The 18,908-nt window shown below is 38.9% G+C and overlaps 1 protein-coding gene across 1 annotated transcript in view; it reads left to right on the forward strand.

Annotated features, from left to right (window-relative positions):
- The window catches only part of LOC124159760 (calmodulin-binding transcription activator 1), a 1,175,022-nt gene that overhangs the window by 601,309 nt on the left and 554,805 nt on the right, over positions 1 to 18,908 (forward strand). The window contains exon 3 of the mRNA XM_046535673.1: positions 15,941 to 16,032. Coding sequence (XP_046391629.1) covers positions 15,941 to 16,032 — 92 coding nt within the window. The remainder of the gene's footprint in view (positions 1 to 15,940; positions 16,033 to 18,908) is intronic.

An 18,908-nucleotide genomic window follows, 5' to 3' on the forward strand; every position in this document is an offset into this window, starting at 1 on the left:
TTTGCAGAATCAAATCTTCAAATGATAAGCAAAGATAATATTAGTACCTGATAATGATTGTACGGCAATCGAAACACGTGTTGTGAGATGCTAAATGAAATAACTGGGCAGTACGCTATCCTTTTTATCATTCGAAATCTTGTTTCACGACTTCTTTCCGCAAAAAGTTGATTTTAATCGAATCATCAAAATGGTGGAATGAACTGAATCACCGAAGCGAACCGAATTACCCACCTCAATGTGTAACCTTGTCTGTGCACGGATAGGAAAGATTCGCAAGGGAAGTGAGACGCTCGGAGTAGGTAGAAGGATGTATCCCGAAGTAAGGTGGTTACAGGGGAAATTGTTCTGGGAGTTAGGTGAGTGTGTGTGGAAGCTTAAGAGCCGGGAGGGGGGGGGGCAATTCGGGGGTGAGGGGCTTGACTCAAGATGGAAGCTGGGAAGATGCGGTGGGTCTTCACCGAGAAGGCAAAGGTGGAAGATTCCGTGAACGTCTGTTGTGTGTGTTTATACGTGTGTGCGCGGGGGTGGGTGATAACGACTCCTCGTGCTCTGCACTAATGGATTTTCTGCTCACTAGGTGGAAGCACCGTCGCTTTTCCTCGATTATTTCTCCTTTTATTCGCAGCCAACCCAACTCTCCTCCTTCAGCCCCCCATGTCTTCCCTCCCCCGCCCTACTCGAATTCTTTTGCGCCATTATCTTTATTCCTGTGTTTCATGTCCTCCCCTACCCGACCTCACCCCCGTTATTTTCTCTCTGGCTGCCCCAGAAGTTTTTTTTTTCCTCCCCGAGCTCACAAATTTTTTTCGCTCTTTTTTTCGTCCTCCTCATCCCCCAACTTGCCTCGTTCACTCTGTATCGCCCCTTGCTCTCTCTTCTGTCCCTTAATAACCGCACAGAGTGCCCGCAGAATCGAATAAAAAAAGCATGTGAGAGGGGGTATGGGAGAGAGTAATTATTTTCGTGGGTGAATTTTCGAAGCGCCTTTTCGCGACCGTTGTTCAGGATCGTAATGAGTCTTAACCCTCTGTCCCTCCGGAGCCCGGGAAAATAAGCGACGATTTTCTCAATTAAATAAACCTCGCTTGCATGTTTCTCTCACCTTTTTTTGGATACTTAAGTTTTGCTCGTTTTTATCGCGCGTCAATGTTTGTACACATTGTAATTTTCGTCTACTTCACGCGAGAGAGCGTTCTTTGTGGCTGCTTGGGGTGACAATATATTTCATGGCGGAAAACTATTGCATTCAGCTAGTTTTTCTCTCATTTTGTCCTTAATTAGCTTTTTTTATTTTTTCATCTTCCATGGAACTAAATTACGCGGCTCTTTGTTTGCTTAGTGTTATCGAAACAGTGGACTCATTCACGGTTTTGTTTGGAGTCAAATTTTGTTACGGTAAGACTATGAAACATTACTAGTCCCTCCGTGTGTCTTAGTTCTTTAGGAACTTATTTTAACGGTAAATAATTACTGTAGAACGTGCAGCGTAGTTGTACCTGAATTTTAATAAACTATTATTTAGATTTAATAATTCCCAATTTTTACATTTGCTAATTTTACCTGTGGCCTGCTCTAATTATAAGACATAATTATATGTTACAAATATATGTTGTTATTAATCGAAATAATTGCGAATATTACACATTTTATACGATCATATTTTTTCCATTAAATCAGGCTTTGGAATAATGTGGGATGGAGCATCTGATATTAAAATATAGGTTTCGTGAAGATTCGATTCAGTTATCATTCCTTTTTTAAGTAATGCCTTCTTTGATAATGAAGAGTCTATTATTGCGCAGCAAAAAGGAGAATGCTTTTCAGGGTCGTCTTTCTTAGAAATGAGAAAGAAAAGGCCTATTTCTTTTAAATACTGGAGAATTAATTTTCGATATATAGCCTTATTATCATCTATTGAAACAACCCTGATGAATTTAATCTAAGTTAAAATTCAAAATTTTCGTGGAAAATTGCTGTAGCTAAAAAGCGCGTGGCAAGATTATGTATTGAGCCAAATACTTATGGATTTCGGCTATTTTTTATATCGCATAAGTTATTATATAACTAACCCGTCACAGCGGTGAACATCGTATACAAAAACTGATGCAACGCGTAATTTTTCAACTTTATTGGAAATTGAAATGTGTCTCATTTTTTTTAAATGGTATAGCTTTTTTGAAGTTTCGTGTTAGAGCGCCGGTATAAATTTGGTAAAAAGCAAAGTTTTACATCTCGGCCGGAAAAAAAATTGAGAAAAATTGTGCGATACAAAATTTTGTAGGCGCATGTAACGGTTTTATCACCAAAATTACAATTTTAGATTGTGATAATAAGGAAACCATGTACATTCCAATTAATGTGGATTAATTCATCCAAAGTGTGCATTCAGTTCAAATTGGGCTGCCATCAGTTGTTTCGGCCGTGCTTATGCATTGCCATACCGTCGATTGTCCTCGTGACTTTTTCTTTTATCTTGCCGAGCCGCGCCATCTATGGGTGACATCTGGCGACGACGAAGCGATAGCAACCCCATCGATCACGTGGTGCGAAGATGGGTCCTGAGGTGGAGGCGGCTGTGATTGTTCGAGGAAATATCAATCGGAGGTTGATTAATTGGCCGCTTGATTAATTCATTGGGCCGTCCTTCAATGATTCGCGGTTGTGTCCCCGTTGAATGGTACAGCTTGTTTGATTGGATGATCCATTTAAGCGCGACCATTGTTTCTTTTTTTTATATCGTCGCCAACCACCCTGTTTTCGGGTCGATGACTTATCTCTATTGCCCTTTTTTTCTAAAAAAATCCAGCCCCGGTATTTTTTTTCACTTCCTCTTTTCGTTTTCCCATCTCCTCTCGCTGGCTCTCTCTCTTTACGCGGCCTCAGACACTCATCGTTCCTCGTTTGTCGTCGCGCACCCTTCGCCTCGCGCTATTCAATTGTCCCATTCATCTCGGCGCGATGAAAAATTGATTCCGTTCTGATGGCCACGGGGTGGGCGCGCGGGCGGTGGTTTTCATTTGTCTCTGGGGTTGTGCCTCAACACTTCAGTCGGCAGCGTTCCTCCCGTTCTCGCCTGCTTTGTTGTGCACGCCTCCTCCTCAACCTAGGGGACGCTGACAATGTACGCGCCCGAGAATGATTTGGTGACGTTGGGGTGAGACTTTTTCATTCTGCCAAATTTTTTTTTTGCGCTTTAGAAAGGTAAGACATGTCTTCAGGAAAAAATTGTAGCGATTAGTTATTTGAAGTCTTACAAATATTTGCTTCTCTATCGTCGATAAATTTCCTGCTTCAATTTCTTCTCCAAGAATTCCTTTAAAATGCATTAACCTGTAGTGCAGATAGCATTCTTTTTCCGCTAGGATTTAATTTCAACATTGCAAATGTTTAATCTAGTGGTAATTAATAGCTTACAGATTATTCATTGAACAGATTTTTGAGGTTTTCCAAATGTTTTACCCTCTATCTATTCTATAAAGGCTACTCGATCTACGTTTACTGTCATATGCTTAATATGTTTTGACGTATTTTTTAATTCTAACTTATGATCCAGGAAAACGATTAAAAATAGTCAATTCAAAGTTACCGATAATCTCTATTACGGATCGTTTATTTCATCTTTTAACCGACTTTCTACCTGATGTGAAGAGCCGACATGAATTATGGAAAATTTTAAGCGTTTACGTTTTTTAGGTATTCCTTGTATTTACGGCCCTATATATTATAAATATTCTTCTTGAATGTAACATTCATTAACTTAGGCTTTACTCGTAACGTTGAATGCGTACGCTTTTTCCACAATTCTTATATTTCATCGTACTGTAAAATGTTCTCTCGCTGAAAAGAGTAGACGTGCATTGCCAAAAATATGTTGTGATTTATTTAGGTGTGCCAAGTGTGTATTGCCAGGTTTATTTACACACTTAAAATAAAAACATCTATGTTAAACCTTGAACCGTATATCTTACCTTAATTCATCATCACCGTTAATACGATATAACAAGGAATAATATAATCTGACATTTTTCATGGATATCATGACCAATGAATATCATGATCAATGTTTAAAGCGTGAGTACTTGAGTTTTCATTGGCTAATGAGCAATGACTTAAGAAACCCCTGAGTTTCTAAGATAAAAATCAATAAAATGAGGATGCTATCTACTCAAAGATTATGGGCTGTTTAAAAGATGTACATATATCTTTCACTATGCACTGATAAAAACTTTGAAACAGCGTTTTCTGTTCAAATCTATTTATAATCTTCTAAGGCTTCGACACCGTGTGGAAATTTCTGAAAAGAATGTACATATGGTATTAAACAACGCCGAAAATACTTTCCAAGTAGGAGAACTATTATAACTATAGAACTATTATAAGTAGGAGTACCTTCCAAGCATCCCAATTTGATTATATTTATCTGCATATTTTGCGTTTTCACTTAAATTCTTGGATACTTTGGAGATTCGCTCTTACTATTTCCCCTACAACTCTTACTACTTCTGCATTTTTCGTCTCTCGTCTCTATGTGCCTGTAAAATCAATCGACGCCAAAAGATGAGAGAAAAAACCAAGATGATAAGTATTATTATGTGGCCATTTCAATGAATTTCAGTAACGAAGTTAATAACTTAAATATTAGATAAATTATATGAAACATTGAAATTTATTTTTCTTCATTTCCCGTAGCAATAATTATCAAAATCCTTGGTCTTTGTATTGCCGGTTTAAAAGAAAATTTCCCATTTCTCCTCTTGGCCATGCTAAGTCTACTTAGATGCGTTCATTTTGTTGTAGCGACGATTATTGTTTCATTATCCAGCATTTGAAATTAATCTAACTCTTTGACTCAGCGATGATTTTAGGATTTGAGATAACCCTAATTATGAATCTCTCATTCTACTAGGCCACTTATGAACCTTTAATTATCGTCTAAAAATATTCAAAAGTTTTAGAATTGAGTGATCTCGTTTTCCGTGGCAACGCTCAGTTATTTCACAGTCCCCTTGCTCATTTTTACCTCTTCAAACGAGAATGGGTGTTTAGGTAAGAATTTCGGACACTTTCATTCGTATCCACTCGTCAGTGTCTCTGTTTTTTTCCTGCCTCGTGTATCACTGGGAAAAAGATCTGTTTATTTTCCCCGCTAATTTAAAAAAAAGTGGCGTCTTTTCATTTTTCGGCTCGTCAGCAGGCAACGGCAAAGGCCCGAAGGTTGGCGTAGGTACATCAAAGGCAGTCACTGGGCCCCTTTTTTTTTCCATCCCTCGCTCTTCAGCCGGAGCCCGGAAAAATTTCGCATTTCAGTCACACTCTCGTCGGCGAGTATTAAGGGGTTGGAGAATTCCGGCTGAGAGAAAGAAAGGAGAGGGATAAAAAGAGAAATGGATAGAAAAAGGAGGATAAGCCATTGTCAAAATGTGTGGTTGCCTGCGTAGCCCGCTGTAGTGCCTTTTTTCCCTTTCCGCACCCTTTTAATGTATCCACGGCGGCGCCGCGATTCCGCTTTTTCCTCGCCAGACATACCCTTCCGCTACTTTTCCTCTCTTCCTTTGCTCGTGAAGGTCTTCTAGAAATTCCATAGATTGGGAGAGCGGATGTATTCCTAAACGAGCGGTTCATTCTGAATTTTATTTTTCGTTCGGTGTTATTTTTTTCATAAGCAGTCATTACCGCCTTTCGGGAAGGGTCAGAAAATTCTAGGTGCCAGATGGAAACATTAGAGAGAATGGTTTATGATCGCAAACAGTGGACCATGTGTGTCTCGTTATGACTACCACTAATTTAATTCTAGTGTCCTGAAAATAATAATTTTTTATGGGAAGATCCACTAGAAGAGAGATCTCGTTAAAATAGGAGTGTGAAAAATGCGGTTAATTGGGTAAAGACTAAGAAAAGTCAAAGTATTAGCCGTTTCTACCGATTTGTGTACTCATATTTGGTTGCATCTTTCCATAGAAGTCGTAATTGCCCTGCTTATATTTTATCTGTAGCCTTCATTTCACTCCTCTACCGGAGTCAGTTTAGAAAAGTATCGTCAATTTATTTTCAGCCTTCATAATGACCGACTGGGAGTTTAGGTATTACAAAATAAGAGGGAGACAGTATGCTCGATTTTAATTAGTACGCTTAATTTATTTGAACTGTAATGCAAAGTTTTCAGGCAATCCTAGACGTCTTCCCCTTGATCTGTATTAACGAGGCCGAGGACAAGGCTAAGATGGAGAAAAGAGCCGAAGGAAGGTAATCCTTAGGTAAAATTCTCAAGGAGACGAAAGGGTGATTGCTGACTTTTTCCATTAAAAATGAGCACCTTTATATATGATGATTTAAAATCGATGGTCAAAAACTTTCATTGGCTCCCGATTTTCGATTTCCAATATAGATACGCAGCGTTTGTAGATTGTCTACGTTCGTCAATATTCCACTATAACTTTTAGAACATCGACTCAACAATTGGGTAGCCATTGGTTGTCTACCGTTATTCGATTTTCGTTCAGTGATTGGGAGAAAATTAACAGTTGGCTAACCTTTAGTATTCGCTTATTCCGTTTATAGATTGTGTAAATCATGTTAATCTTATTTACCTAATGCAAGAATTTTCGCTACACATTTTTTTCCTTCACATATTTCGCCGCTCATTCTTCAAATCGCTGTGTTTTTTAAAATAAAGGAGAGAACTTTGAGACTGCCTACGAGTGCTAAAGGAGCAAATCAGGAAAAATTATGTTTATCATATTATTATTTTCGGAGAATTATATTAAGGTTAGCCTTATCAATCTCAATTAACTCATTACTTGCGTTGTAGTCACTCGAAAAAATACATTTAAAGCGTTGTTTGTTCGTCGAAGAGCAGGGGTGCCGACTTACAAAAAATATTGGGGGGCCCAAACCGGGGATCTTGCCCCAGGAAATATTATAAGTAGTGAGTTTTTTAATCATTTTAGAAGAGCCATACGATCAACATTAGAGCCCTGATAACTCGAATCTCGATATCTGGACACTTGGGGGAAAATCAGCAAGCCTGACACATTTTTCCTCACACCCATATCGAATTTTTGAGGGGGCTCGGGCCCCCTCAGGCCCCATGGAGTCGGCGCCACTGTCGAAGAGGGCCTCTTAAGCAGTCGACTGTAATGCTTGACTCGAATATGTGAGTATTGACTACGGAGTACTGCGAGGAAAGGACTCGATTGAGACCATGGTTGATCTCCATTTGATCTATTTGCGTAGTTAAAGCAGTTCAATTTCAAACGCGTTAGAAATTCGATGGCTATGGATATCTCTTTTACAGTCAACGTTTATTTAACTACTTAGTCAAAAAATATGAATACAGTTTGATTTTTTTCAATTCATGTTTTACTAAGGAGCAATGGAAAGTATAAGTTTAATTTTACGACGAAAAAGAGGAAAATAAGTGAAATATTTCTCTTTCGCCACGGTTGTTTCCTTTGTTATTTTATCTCTGCCATCATGAATCATATCGGCAAATCTGGAATTCTTTTGTGTTGATAATAGTCGCGAGATGTCGCTCTTCAGCTAAAATTATAGCGGTCAACTTCGTCGTGTAAACCAGGATTAAGATCGGTTTCTCATCGTTTCGATTAATCGGTTTATCGAGCAATCCGCGTGGTGCGCCGTCTCTACCGCAGCAGACTGACGCCGCCACCTCACCATCATTCCTTTGACTTCGAAAACCCTCTCCTGTCTTCCGTCTCATCTGGAAGAAGGGTCCTCACTTTCCGCCCCTCCCAAACCCTTTTCAAAACTCCTTATGCTCGCCTTTTTCTCACGGCCTTCCCCGCGCGGGCGACCGCAAGGGCCATTTGCATTCAAGAAGGGCCACCGCTGTGTTCCTCTGACCATTACGAGGAACCCCCCCGAGCCATAGCAGTGCCCATTCCCACTCAGAAAGCCATATAAACCCAGCGGCTTCGCCGCCTTCCTCAAGTCGTTGCACCGCCCCTCTTACCGCTCGTTTCAAAAAACGCCCTCCACAGGACCATAATAGATTCCCCGCCCACTTTCTCCCCCTGGCAAAAATGGGTTCGCTGTACGCCCCTCCACCCCCTCCCACCATCCCATCCCATGGTTTCCGTGACCCCGCCCCGCTAGTCTTCCTCTCATTTCTCCACTTTAGAATCTTTCTCTCTCTTCCCGACTTCTTGTCTCGCCTCCCATTCTCACCAAAGAACCCTAGTTTTCCCTCCGAACGAGTTCATTTCTAGGGGTATCGCCATTACCCCTTTGCTTTGCTTTACTCTCTCTCTTTCTCATTCTCCGCTACCATCACCACACCTTTGTTGGCACATTTTTTTGATGATTTTATTTCTGTAAATTATGTTCAATATTTTTTACGGTATACACCTTACTTTTTTCTATTTTTTTTTTAATTTTTCGATGTCTCTAAATTGTAAACGTCTTTCTTGTATACAGTGTACACGTTACTTAGGTCTTCTAACCTTTTTTGATGGCGTGATTCCTCTAAATTATTCACTTTTTATCTACGGTATCATATTAATTTTGGCGTAGATGGCTAGTTGGACAACTGATTATCGAATTAAATTCACCGCAGCTTAAGCATTCAGTACAGCAGTAATTAACGTAAAGCACCCTACATGTTTCATATGAGTCGAATTCTCTGCTACTGCTTCAATGGTAATTTATGAATATCAACGGCGATCAAGTAATACTTATTTCTATGCGATCCGAGTGGTGAACATGTGAAGTCTAGTTATAAAATCTACCTTTTCATCTTCCGCTCGTTGCAAAAATCTCACTTCACGGTACCATGATCGATTCTACACTAACTTTTTCCTTTGGACGAATTGCGTTTTTATATGCCCCAATTCGTGGCTAATGCTCCCCCATCCTCTCCTCGAAGAAGCCTTGCTTTTCCGATCAAACATGTTCTTTTCTACCCAATAAGTACGGGGGCTGGGGGCTGACCGTTTAAGATGTAGCATTTTGCGTGGATATCTCTCTCTTTACTTTTAAATCTCCCAGTGACAACTTACTCTAGATCCATCTAGCCTTTTTCTAATGGATAATTGGTCGAAATTATGTAAAATCTTTTTTTTATTGTCGACAGTGTGAGTATAATTTTGCAGTTTACGTCAGATTTTGCAACGTAGTCTCAATAGTAAACCAACTTTGGCCTTTAAATTAATCAATATGTAATATTATAACAATATTTAGCTAAAAAAATCACATCAAACCACAAAAGCTAATTATAATTAGTTTTTTAGAAAAAATCTGCGAGAATTATTATCTTATTTTATTAGGTATGAGATGCAACCTTTTAACTTTTTAAGCTAAGCTATTAAATATTTATCTCGTTTTATCTTTCGCTCGTTTCGAAAAAAACCTTCACACTACCTTAATAGATTCTCCGTTCACTTTCTACCCCGGCCCAAAATTCCCTCTCACCTCTTAACCTCGTCTCCCCCTCAACCTTCTCATTTCTCCTCTTTAGATTTCTCTCTCTAACCTCTAGTCTTGCATCCTATTCTCGAATAGTTTTCCCACTAAACGTTTTCCTTTTTTTCCTCCAGGATGTAGGAGGAGTGGGTTCGCCCGTATAGTCCTCGCACCTTAGCTTACCTTTTCCTTCTCTTCATCTCCCTCGCTCACTTTGCCACGCCCAGAATTTTTCGACGATTTGCTTTGTCGAGACTCCATTTTATTGGTATTATCTCCGAAGTTAAGGTTGTACATTTTGATTGACATGATTGTCGATTTTATAATTATTTTTCAAGAGTCAACCGTGAGTTCACTATCACGTGACTGCAACTTTCAGATTTTATGACTCATTTAAATTATTAGTGCCGTAATTTTTTTTTGTAAAATCTGATTTTCATCAGCGTCTATATTGACCTGATTTATCGGTATGTGATACATAAGTTTTGTTTTTACCGAAAAGCGTGAAATTTACGATTCTTAGAAATTGCGTTGAAAAGAGTGCACCGATTAATTTTATTTATAAAATCTATCGCCAAAATTGCGTTTTATACAAGCTTATATGGATTTATAAATGTGACCAGAGCCCGTTAATCATGTGTTATCATCTCGTAATCACACGGATGGCCAATATTGTAGTTGAATTATCTATGATTTATCCCTCTAAATTTTTAGTGGTCACCCAAATTCGCAATAACAAAATACTTGATGATATTTATTTTTTATTTTTGCTGCGCTAAGTGAGTCAATAGGTATGTCCAGCAACAGAAATAGCTTCGCTTCAAAGAGCCATGTGAAGAGCCCTCTGAGTAGGATAAGCTTCCGTAGGGGCATTACCTCAATGAATTCCTGGGTACAGTGTTGCATCTATGAATACGATGGCGAACCTGCCGAAAAATCTTTGGTTTCCCGAAATATTTTTTTGCAGACTCAAGATATAGCTTTCAATGAAGAAATGAAAATTCTTTTATCTAGCAGCTGAGTGCGTTATACTTCAAAGTGCTATAGGAATTGTCCTTGAATAAGGGCAGTGCTTTCGTTTTACGGATTTTTGTAACATTGATTTAATTGGTGCAGTTTCTAATCCCCTGTGTAATTAACCGCGAATCAGGAGAATTGATTTTTGATTAGACCCAAGATTTAACTATTTAAAAAAGAGTAAAATCCATTAGAAGGTTCCTTATTGGTGGCCATGAGTTTGGCTGTCGTTCCCCTTCTCTAGTTACACCAAGCTTCTCAGTCGGTGATTGGCTGATGCGTTATGGGACATCGCTTTGAGAGAAAGGTAGGGAGGCGAAGAAAAGTGCCCATTGGCCGATAATAGGAGGAGAAAGTACCAAAAAGGAAGCTTCCCTATTGTATCGTTTGGATGCCCTCCGAGACTTGCTAAACGCCGAGACCTCTATAATGCTATTTTCCCATACGGCCGTCTGCGCTATTAGAAAGGGAATCTTGTGGGACGAATATTACCTGGACCTCGTCAGTTCTATCTGAAACCTTCTCCTACACCATTCCCACGACTTTGTACTCATACCTTTTTTCTCCTCTTTCTTTCCGACCTCTTTTTCCCTCCGTCCAAGTGTAGGCTTGTGCCGCAAGTTATTTCATGTGCGGATAAATGCCCGAACTTGAGCCTCCCATACTTTTCTCGTTGGTGCTCTTCCGAGTTCCGGCCTTTTTATTTCTTTCCTGGACGACGTTAAAATGCAAATGGAACCGCTGGAGGAGCAGATGGGCCGCGTTGTGCCGCTCGTGAGTTATTTTTTGATCGCGACCGCAAAATTAAATCCCGGACGAAATAATTTACCTCTCCATGCTGGCGTAGATTCTCCAAATTTTCCAGTTAAAAAAGAGGAACTAGGAAAATCGGAGCGCCAGGAATGTAGCTCTCGGTTTTGTCACCAGTTCGTTTTTTCTGCTCATTTTTAGCAAATATTTCCCTCGAACTCTTTTTTCTGGTCACATTAATTGTTATCAAAATTGGAATTTTATTTTAACTCAAGGATAAATTTTAGATTTTTCATACGATAAGCATGCTTCTCTTTCAATTTACTCACGCCTCCTAACTATTTTTTTGTTCTTTTTTGTAGTTTATGATTTTTAGATGATATTATTCTTATTTATAGCCTACCCTTACATATATTATTGCTGCAAATTATAATGGCTGGTTCACTTATAAATATTTTGAAATTTCATCTTCTCGTTAACTTGAGCTAAAAGATATTACAATATCACCTCTATAATTATTATTTATGATTTAACACTTTCCCGGCGAACAACATGTAAAAACTCTTCTCGGGATACCGCGCGGGTAAGATTATATGAGAGCGCCGACGTTTCGGGTACCGACTCGCTACCCATTCTCACGGCTACCCATTCTCGTAGCTGTGAGAATGGGTAGCGAGTCGGTACCCGAAACTTCGGCGCTCTCATATAATCTTACCCGCACGGTATCCCGAGAAGAGTCTATAATTATTGCCTCAATATCGATTTAAAAGTATTGTGGTTTTCATCTCCAGCATTTTGCAAGATTTCCTAAATCTCTTCTGCTATTTTTTTTCACCACCATTTGATTAACCAATGTATTTTAGCTGTAGAGTTAGTATTTATTTTCATAATTAGCAATGCTAAATGTGAGTCATGAAAAACTAATGATTAATAAATGTTCTATCTTTTACATAGACGGAATAAGTAAATCTTTAAGAATTCATGACACAGTAATTAGATAAAACATGTGATTGCACTTGTAATCCTATACTCGAGTGTCATTGTGGCCCTTAAACATTTCCCTTTGTCGTCTTAGCCAATGCTATTCTCCCCATTTCATCTGATAAACTCCGAGTTCCAATATCTCCTCTCGCAATCTTCCACTCCGTTTTATTAATGCTTTTCGGCTGTCCGATTTGCAGGCTCGGTTGTTCTCGTCCATCCAGAATAGGGAGTCAAATTTTGTTTAGCTTATACGTTGCAGGATACCGTGCATTAGTGCCCACGGAAATTCGCGTCCTCGGTAACCGAGGTAATTCACTCGCGGACGTTAAAGCTCGCCATCGCCCGTTCTCTCTCCCACGGCAGCAGGCTCGCTTGCCTTTTTGCCTTTTAACAGGGAATAACCCCTTGGCAAAATATTAGGGCCGGCTTTGGCGGTAATTGAAGCCGCTAATTCGAATAGCAAAGTGGATTCTCTCTCTGGAGGAGGGAAGGTGGTCAGGGGTGGAGAGGGAGTAGGGGCCCGAAGCAGCGATATGTCCACCCCGTGCCTAGCTGCCATCAAAGCAAAATGTTACAAATGACACAGAATCAAGAGGCATTTCGGTTCAACTCATGAATAACTCATCAAAACCACTTCCTCCCCAGTGTATTTCACTGCTTTTCCGCCCGCATCGATTATCAGCGGAAATTATGTGCAGGTGGGTTGGTTTTCATGCACTGCGTTTGTTTTGCTGGAATCAAATTAATTCGACTGTTTTGAGACTAATCGGAAGACATCGTTCTCTTGCACGACCCTGGTGATGTGTCCATTGCTGCTGACTTACAGTTTTTCCCGCTTGATTTTGATGCGTTGAATGTATTTTTTTTAGCCTTACGGAGATAGAATCGTGAAGATGCCTATTTCTCCTCGTGTTGTAGAAGTACACACTAGCAGAGAAGCCATGTATTTGATTCGGGATCTCGGCATCAGCGTCTAGTTCTTCACCCTATTTTGCTCAACTTTGTCTTGTTGAGATGTCGTGTGTGACTTTGAAATAAGATGGAGTTCAGGTGCCATTAAATTCCTGTCAGAGTTATAACTTCCAATTAATATATAATTCTATTTAAAAACTCATGAATTTATATTTTATAGTTCTTGGCTGCTAGGTAAGCAGTTTTATTTGGAGTCGGTATCAGTTAAATTTGGAAAATTTAAGTTTTCCAAGTGAATTAGATGCAAAAAAGCTTCTCAGGCGTTGCTTTTAATTAAACTGACGTTAGAGAACATCTACTGTAGCATATGAAAGAAAATAAATAAGTTTTATTGCTCTGCGACCAATACCCGTGCAAAATATATTTGCAAACAGACGCTATCTTTTCGAGTTGTGTGTTTCAATATGAAAATAAATAGCATAAATATGGAGATGAAATATTTACCGTGGATAAAAAAATTAAAACAAATCAAGAGGTAAATCTATTACAAAAAGATGAACTGGTGACACACGAACAGTCAGTGAAAATTCTCTGACACATTTATTAAAAAAAGATAGGAAAAGTATCAAACTGTGATAATAACAGGTTTCCCGGAAATCACAATTTAATAGTGCATGAGACAGTCATATTTTCACATTTTATTGAGGCGACGTCATTGAAATTAAAAGGCAACCGTACTTATGTCGAATTGCGGCACGATTTGGAGGATTTGATTACCAGGAAGCAAAATGTCTTTCTTAGTATTATTTCTCCATACTTGGTTCTTTTCAGGGAAATTCATTTCACGGTTGAAACAATAATTAGTCATAAATATAATATTTTTCTTTTACTGATTTACCATAAATGGTTTTATTATGTTTCATTTAAATGAATTCACATGAATATTTTTGCTCGAGAGATTAAGATTGGTGCAACCATCGAGGAACCTATCCATAGATGCCGCCACTCAGTGATGGAAGCTCTACCTAGCCTTTGTAGTTTTCCCTTTAAGACGCACGAAGTTGTGATTTGTTACATTACATTAAGAAGTCGTCTATAAAAATAATGTATTTTCTCGCGAGGTACCTGTCCTCCATCGGAACACTTGAACGTTTAGCCAAAAGTTTTTTATGGCATATTGAGCCAAATTTTGCTCCGCATGCAAGCCTACAAAAGACCCGTGACTGCAATATATGGCATTACTTCTAGCCTACTTAACAAGTACATTAGTATCTTGATTTTCACATATTCATGTGCGAACTCGTTGGACTTTGTTAATGCCCGACTAATTTGTGATGAGCGGATCTGCGATACTCCAACCAATTCGTTACCTGTGACTGCTACTCATCAGTAACGATGATTCTTAACTGTGATTGCGATCACCGAGGAGAATCACTCACAAAAGTCAGCCGTGAATTGTAGCGCTGCTAGTCCTGCTATTTTTGTCCAGTACTAATGAATGAGCTCTCCGCAAAAGGAGTGAATTAACTTATTTAACTCTGAAAATTGGAAAATCAGGCAAAATATTTTTTTAAGTGAAAACTTCTTTAGCGGCGTTAAGCACTTTTGTGGGATGGGGAAAAAGCATAGAATTCGCGTGAGCGTCACCGACCCGACACCGCGATCGCTACAGCGAGATATACATATGTATAGTGTATACAATGGTATAGGTTGCGTCACCGCTTTACTTATACATACTGAATACTGGCATCTGTCTGCTTCTAGTTCTATACTGTACATATGTACTTTTTCTATACAGTGCGTATTATTTTGTAGACTGTTCATAGAGATTAATATATAAACTTCGTTAATATATTGTTAATATATAGACTGTTAAACTCTTTTTGTTTTAAAAATATTAAAATTGAAAATAAAAATCTATAGTGTATGTTGTATAAGTTCATGAAATATAAAGAGCTCGTAAATTAATGTATTCACATATACATATATAATCAAAGCATATTATATTTTAATATATAAATGATGTTACTTTCTTTTCATACACATCGTATTTTTAATATTTATTTAATAATAAACAGTTTGCTGAAAAAAATAATTTAAATTTTTGATGAAAAATGAGTATTACTGGAAAAATTAGTTCTTTATTAATATTAAATCTATATAAAAAATATATGGATAATAATGATTTCAGTTTTCACTTCTGTCGGCCAGTCCCACGACTGCCCAATTTATTTATTTTTTGAGGGAATAGTTCTGATTCTGAGTTCATATTATGATATTTGAGTAAATTTGATATGGTAAAGGTATTGATAAGTGGCAATCATTAAATCCCGTCGGCATTTTCTAATATATTTTATATTCAAGCCATCATGATTGTAACCGTTAGCTGTATATTTCTAAAAGCTTAAATACATTGATTGCCTTATTCATTATAAAAGATGAATAAGCAGTGGTAGCAGCCGAAGCTATCCTCACCGTATTAACAGTCGCAGTGATTTCGAGTATTTAGTGATTTAGTCACTGGCAGTGATCGGCTACGTCACTTCAATCACAGGTAGCGATATATTGCTCATCAATGGTCGTAGCCTGTGCTATCTTCATCTAATCCAGTGATCCACAGTGATTTCGATTATTAATTCACCGAAAATGATTCTTACTTTTCAGTAACGGTGATTCAATCACAGTTAGCGATACTCTCATTCTACTAATGCTGAAATTTTATGTGTCGTCAAGGTTCATTGTGTTATCTGGGTGGGAGTTAGTACGTAATACCTGTATGTAATATTTTCAATAGCTTTCCTTAACCTTAAATGTGTTTATTGCTATTATTTCATATTCAATCGTCTCTTTTCAGACGGCGAGCCAATCAAGCTCCCAGAAAACCTGGAGAGTCTACCGAAGGCGGATCATTTTCCTACGCAAAGACATCGATGGAACACCAATGAGGTATGTAACCATTGTATTTTATCTTTTTAAAGATTTTTATGCGTCCGGTGCGTAGCCAATTTATCGTACTGCAGCTCTTGAATGAGATAACTTAAAATAAAACTTTTGCTCTTACATTTTCCGTCCAGTTAATTTCAGGCTAATTATTATATACCTTAATCTGTTGTATATTATAAACTGCATTCACAGCACTGGAGAGTAGAAGGATTACAAGGAGTCTGGGACGTATTGACTATCATATAACTTTAATTTTAGAACAGCATCTACAACGATTGTACCCACTTTGTTGGTGCCGCAGTAAATGGTAGATTGAATTGACTTAGATGGAGTCGGGCTATATTGTAACATAAACAAATTTTTCATGGTATGCTATAGGAACTTCTGGGGAAACATTTGTGGCCGCATTAACTGCAAATCCCACTAAAATGTCAAGTTTAAGGGTTGGCGGACATGGGAATATCTACTCCATCGCCCCTTTGTGGCGATTAATCATCACCTTAAGCCGTAAATGTAACTTCTTCCCGCTCCACATGTTTTCATTAGCAGTTTGGAAGAATTGCCTTTTAAAAAAAAATTCTCCACGGATCAGAATTCCGAGTCACACACAATGCATGCCATTCAGAGCTTATTCGCGGCTGACGCAGCGGAGCGGTTGTATCGCCTGTAAAGCGGATACGCGACTGGAGTCGTGTTTCACACAGTGTCCCGCTTAAAGAGCGCCCTCCTTAATGCTTTGTCACCCAATAGGATCTTATCCTTTCGCACGTCACAATAGCTCATTCATCACTTTGCTCCTTCCCCATTCCCTCGGCGAAGGCCCGCGAGCGCTAGAGGGAAGGCCGTTAAACCAAATCTTTGCGTCCTTCAGAACCCGTATCCCTACTCGTGCTAAAACCCCTTTCCCCACACCGCCATAAAATCCCCTTCTCAAAACCCTTCCCTCCGCGAAGGCCCTCCCATCCTCCTCTCCCCGCGTTACCCTTAAAACACCCCTAACCTCGTCGTATCTCGCCCGCCCCATCGGTCACAAAACTTGAGCTAATTTCGCATCCGCATACCCTTGGAGTGGAGGTGGTAGGCAGTCTTCCCGCTTGACGTGGCCTCAGCAATCCACGTTTCTGCTTCGCGCGCGTTCAGCACCCCTTGGTAATTTCAAACTTAGCATAGATCAACACACTCTCACACCTGCGGTGAATTATAGCATAACAAATATATAGTGTACCAACGGCATCTTTGGAGGGAAGAAAAGCATTTCCGAAAGTGATTATGAGTCGTGGCAATGTTCAGGCGTCGCCCCGTGAATCGTCTTTTAAACTTAAAAATTTATTTAAGCTTTTATAACTTGCTCATCCATTTTCAGGTGTGTATAGAAGCCGGTAGTTACATAAAAATGCGTTGGTTTAAAGAATATAATTTTTGGAAAACCATGGATTCTTTTGATTACATCTAGGCAAGTTCTGTTACTGCTTAGGCGTACCTTATCATGTAAATATAAATTGAAATAGTCACTTATTAATTCGTGGTTACCGATTCAAGCAATGTTTTCACTGCAATCATATTTTTCTCCAATAATTTAAGTTTGGTTTTCTGTAAGGGAAATTTTTCTATTATCTTTTTTCTATCATTAAAATTGTGTTTTTTTCAAACCGTTTCTCCATCAATAATTACATTTTATCGGGCTGCGTGTTTTTTTCTCCGTTGATAATGGAATCATATCCACCTCCAGAGCTTGCGCAAAACTTTTCATAGTTGAATTTATCTCGCTAATAAAGTCTGGCAGGATACACGCGAACGTGTGCACACTATCCCTTTATTCTGCCTAATCCCTTCCTTCTCCTGCTCCGGCTTCGTTAGGGGGGCGTTTGCAGTGAGATATCCTTCCCCTGTACACAAGCCGTGCCTAATCCCAGGGTGTTAGTACGAGGTTTTCCCACGAGATGGCACCGGGATATCCCAAGCTTCATTTCCCTTCGTACTGACGGAAGGTGGTTCGAGAGGGTTGGAGGGGAGGAGGAGTGGGGGTGGGGGAATCGAAGGGGATCGGACTCCCTCGGGAAAAGGAATCCAGGGCCGCTCTCCAATTCATACCCTCGCACAGCTAGTCGTACACTGAGCGCTTCCACCCCTAACAAGCCAGACGAAGTAAGGAAGCTTTATTTCTCAAGCATTCTTATTGGATGACGATTGCTTTCAAGAGTGAGAAACTGAATATTATTTTTCGTTGTCGAGAAGAAAGTCTTTTATTATCACCTCTATATCCTCCATGGTTGTAAAGTTTTTATCTTTTGGTTGTCATGGTACTTAAAAAAATGCTACCTAAAAAGTATTTGCGAAGCTGCATCGAAATGATATTAAAGATATACTCCGAAGGAGTTTGCATGAAAAATTATTTTTTAAAGACCACCTTTCGTTATTTCGGATCAAGTCTCATAAACCGATTAGTGTTGATTCTCTTCAACAAAGTCAGCGAAAAGAAAATCCATCTGCCTCATTTCAGATTTAACAATCAGTATGACTGACAAGGAGACTTTGCCTAACCGATGTCAAGAAAGAAGATGAAACCTTTTTTATTTGAAAGTAGACACTTAGATAGGAATACAGTTGAAGGGTTTTGTCCAAATACGCCCGGGTTTGAGAGAAAAAAGCATTTAAAAATAGAAAAATATGATCACGTTGAATTTAATATTAAAAATTTTTAAATTTTTAATATTAAAAGATTTTAAGCATATTGTCTCCGAAGAGTCTCCTAGGTTCCTGCTGTTGTAGTATTTAGAATATACAACAATTTTCACTCGTCTACCTGTATGATCAATTTGGAGTATTCCAAGTGCTAAACGTCGCTATTGCTCTTCTGACTGTTGTTGCTCTCCTGTAGT

This window comes from Ischnura elegans, chromosome 5 (assembly GCF_921293095.1).
Source record: "Ischnura elegans chromosome 5, ioIscEleg1.1, whole genome shotgun sequence".
Classification (NCBI taxonomy): domain Eukaryota; kingdom Metazoa; phylum Arthropoda; class Insecta; order Odonata; family Coenagrionidae; genus Ischnura; species Ischnura elegans.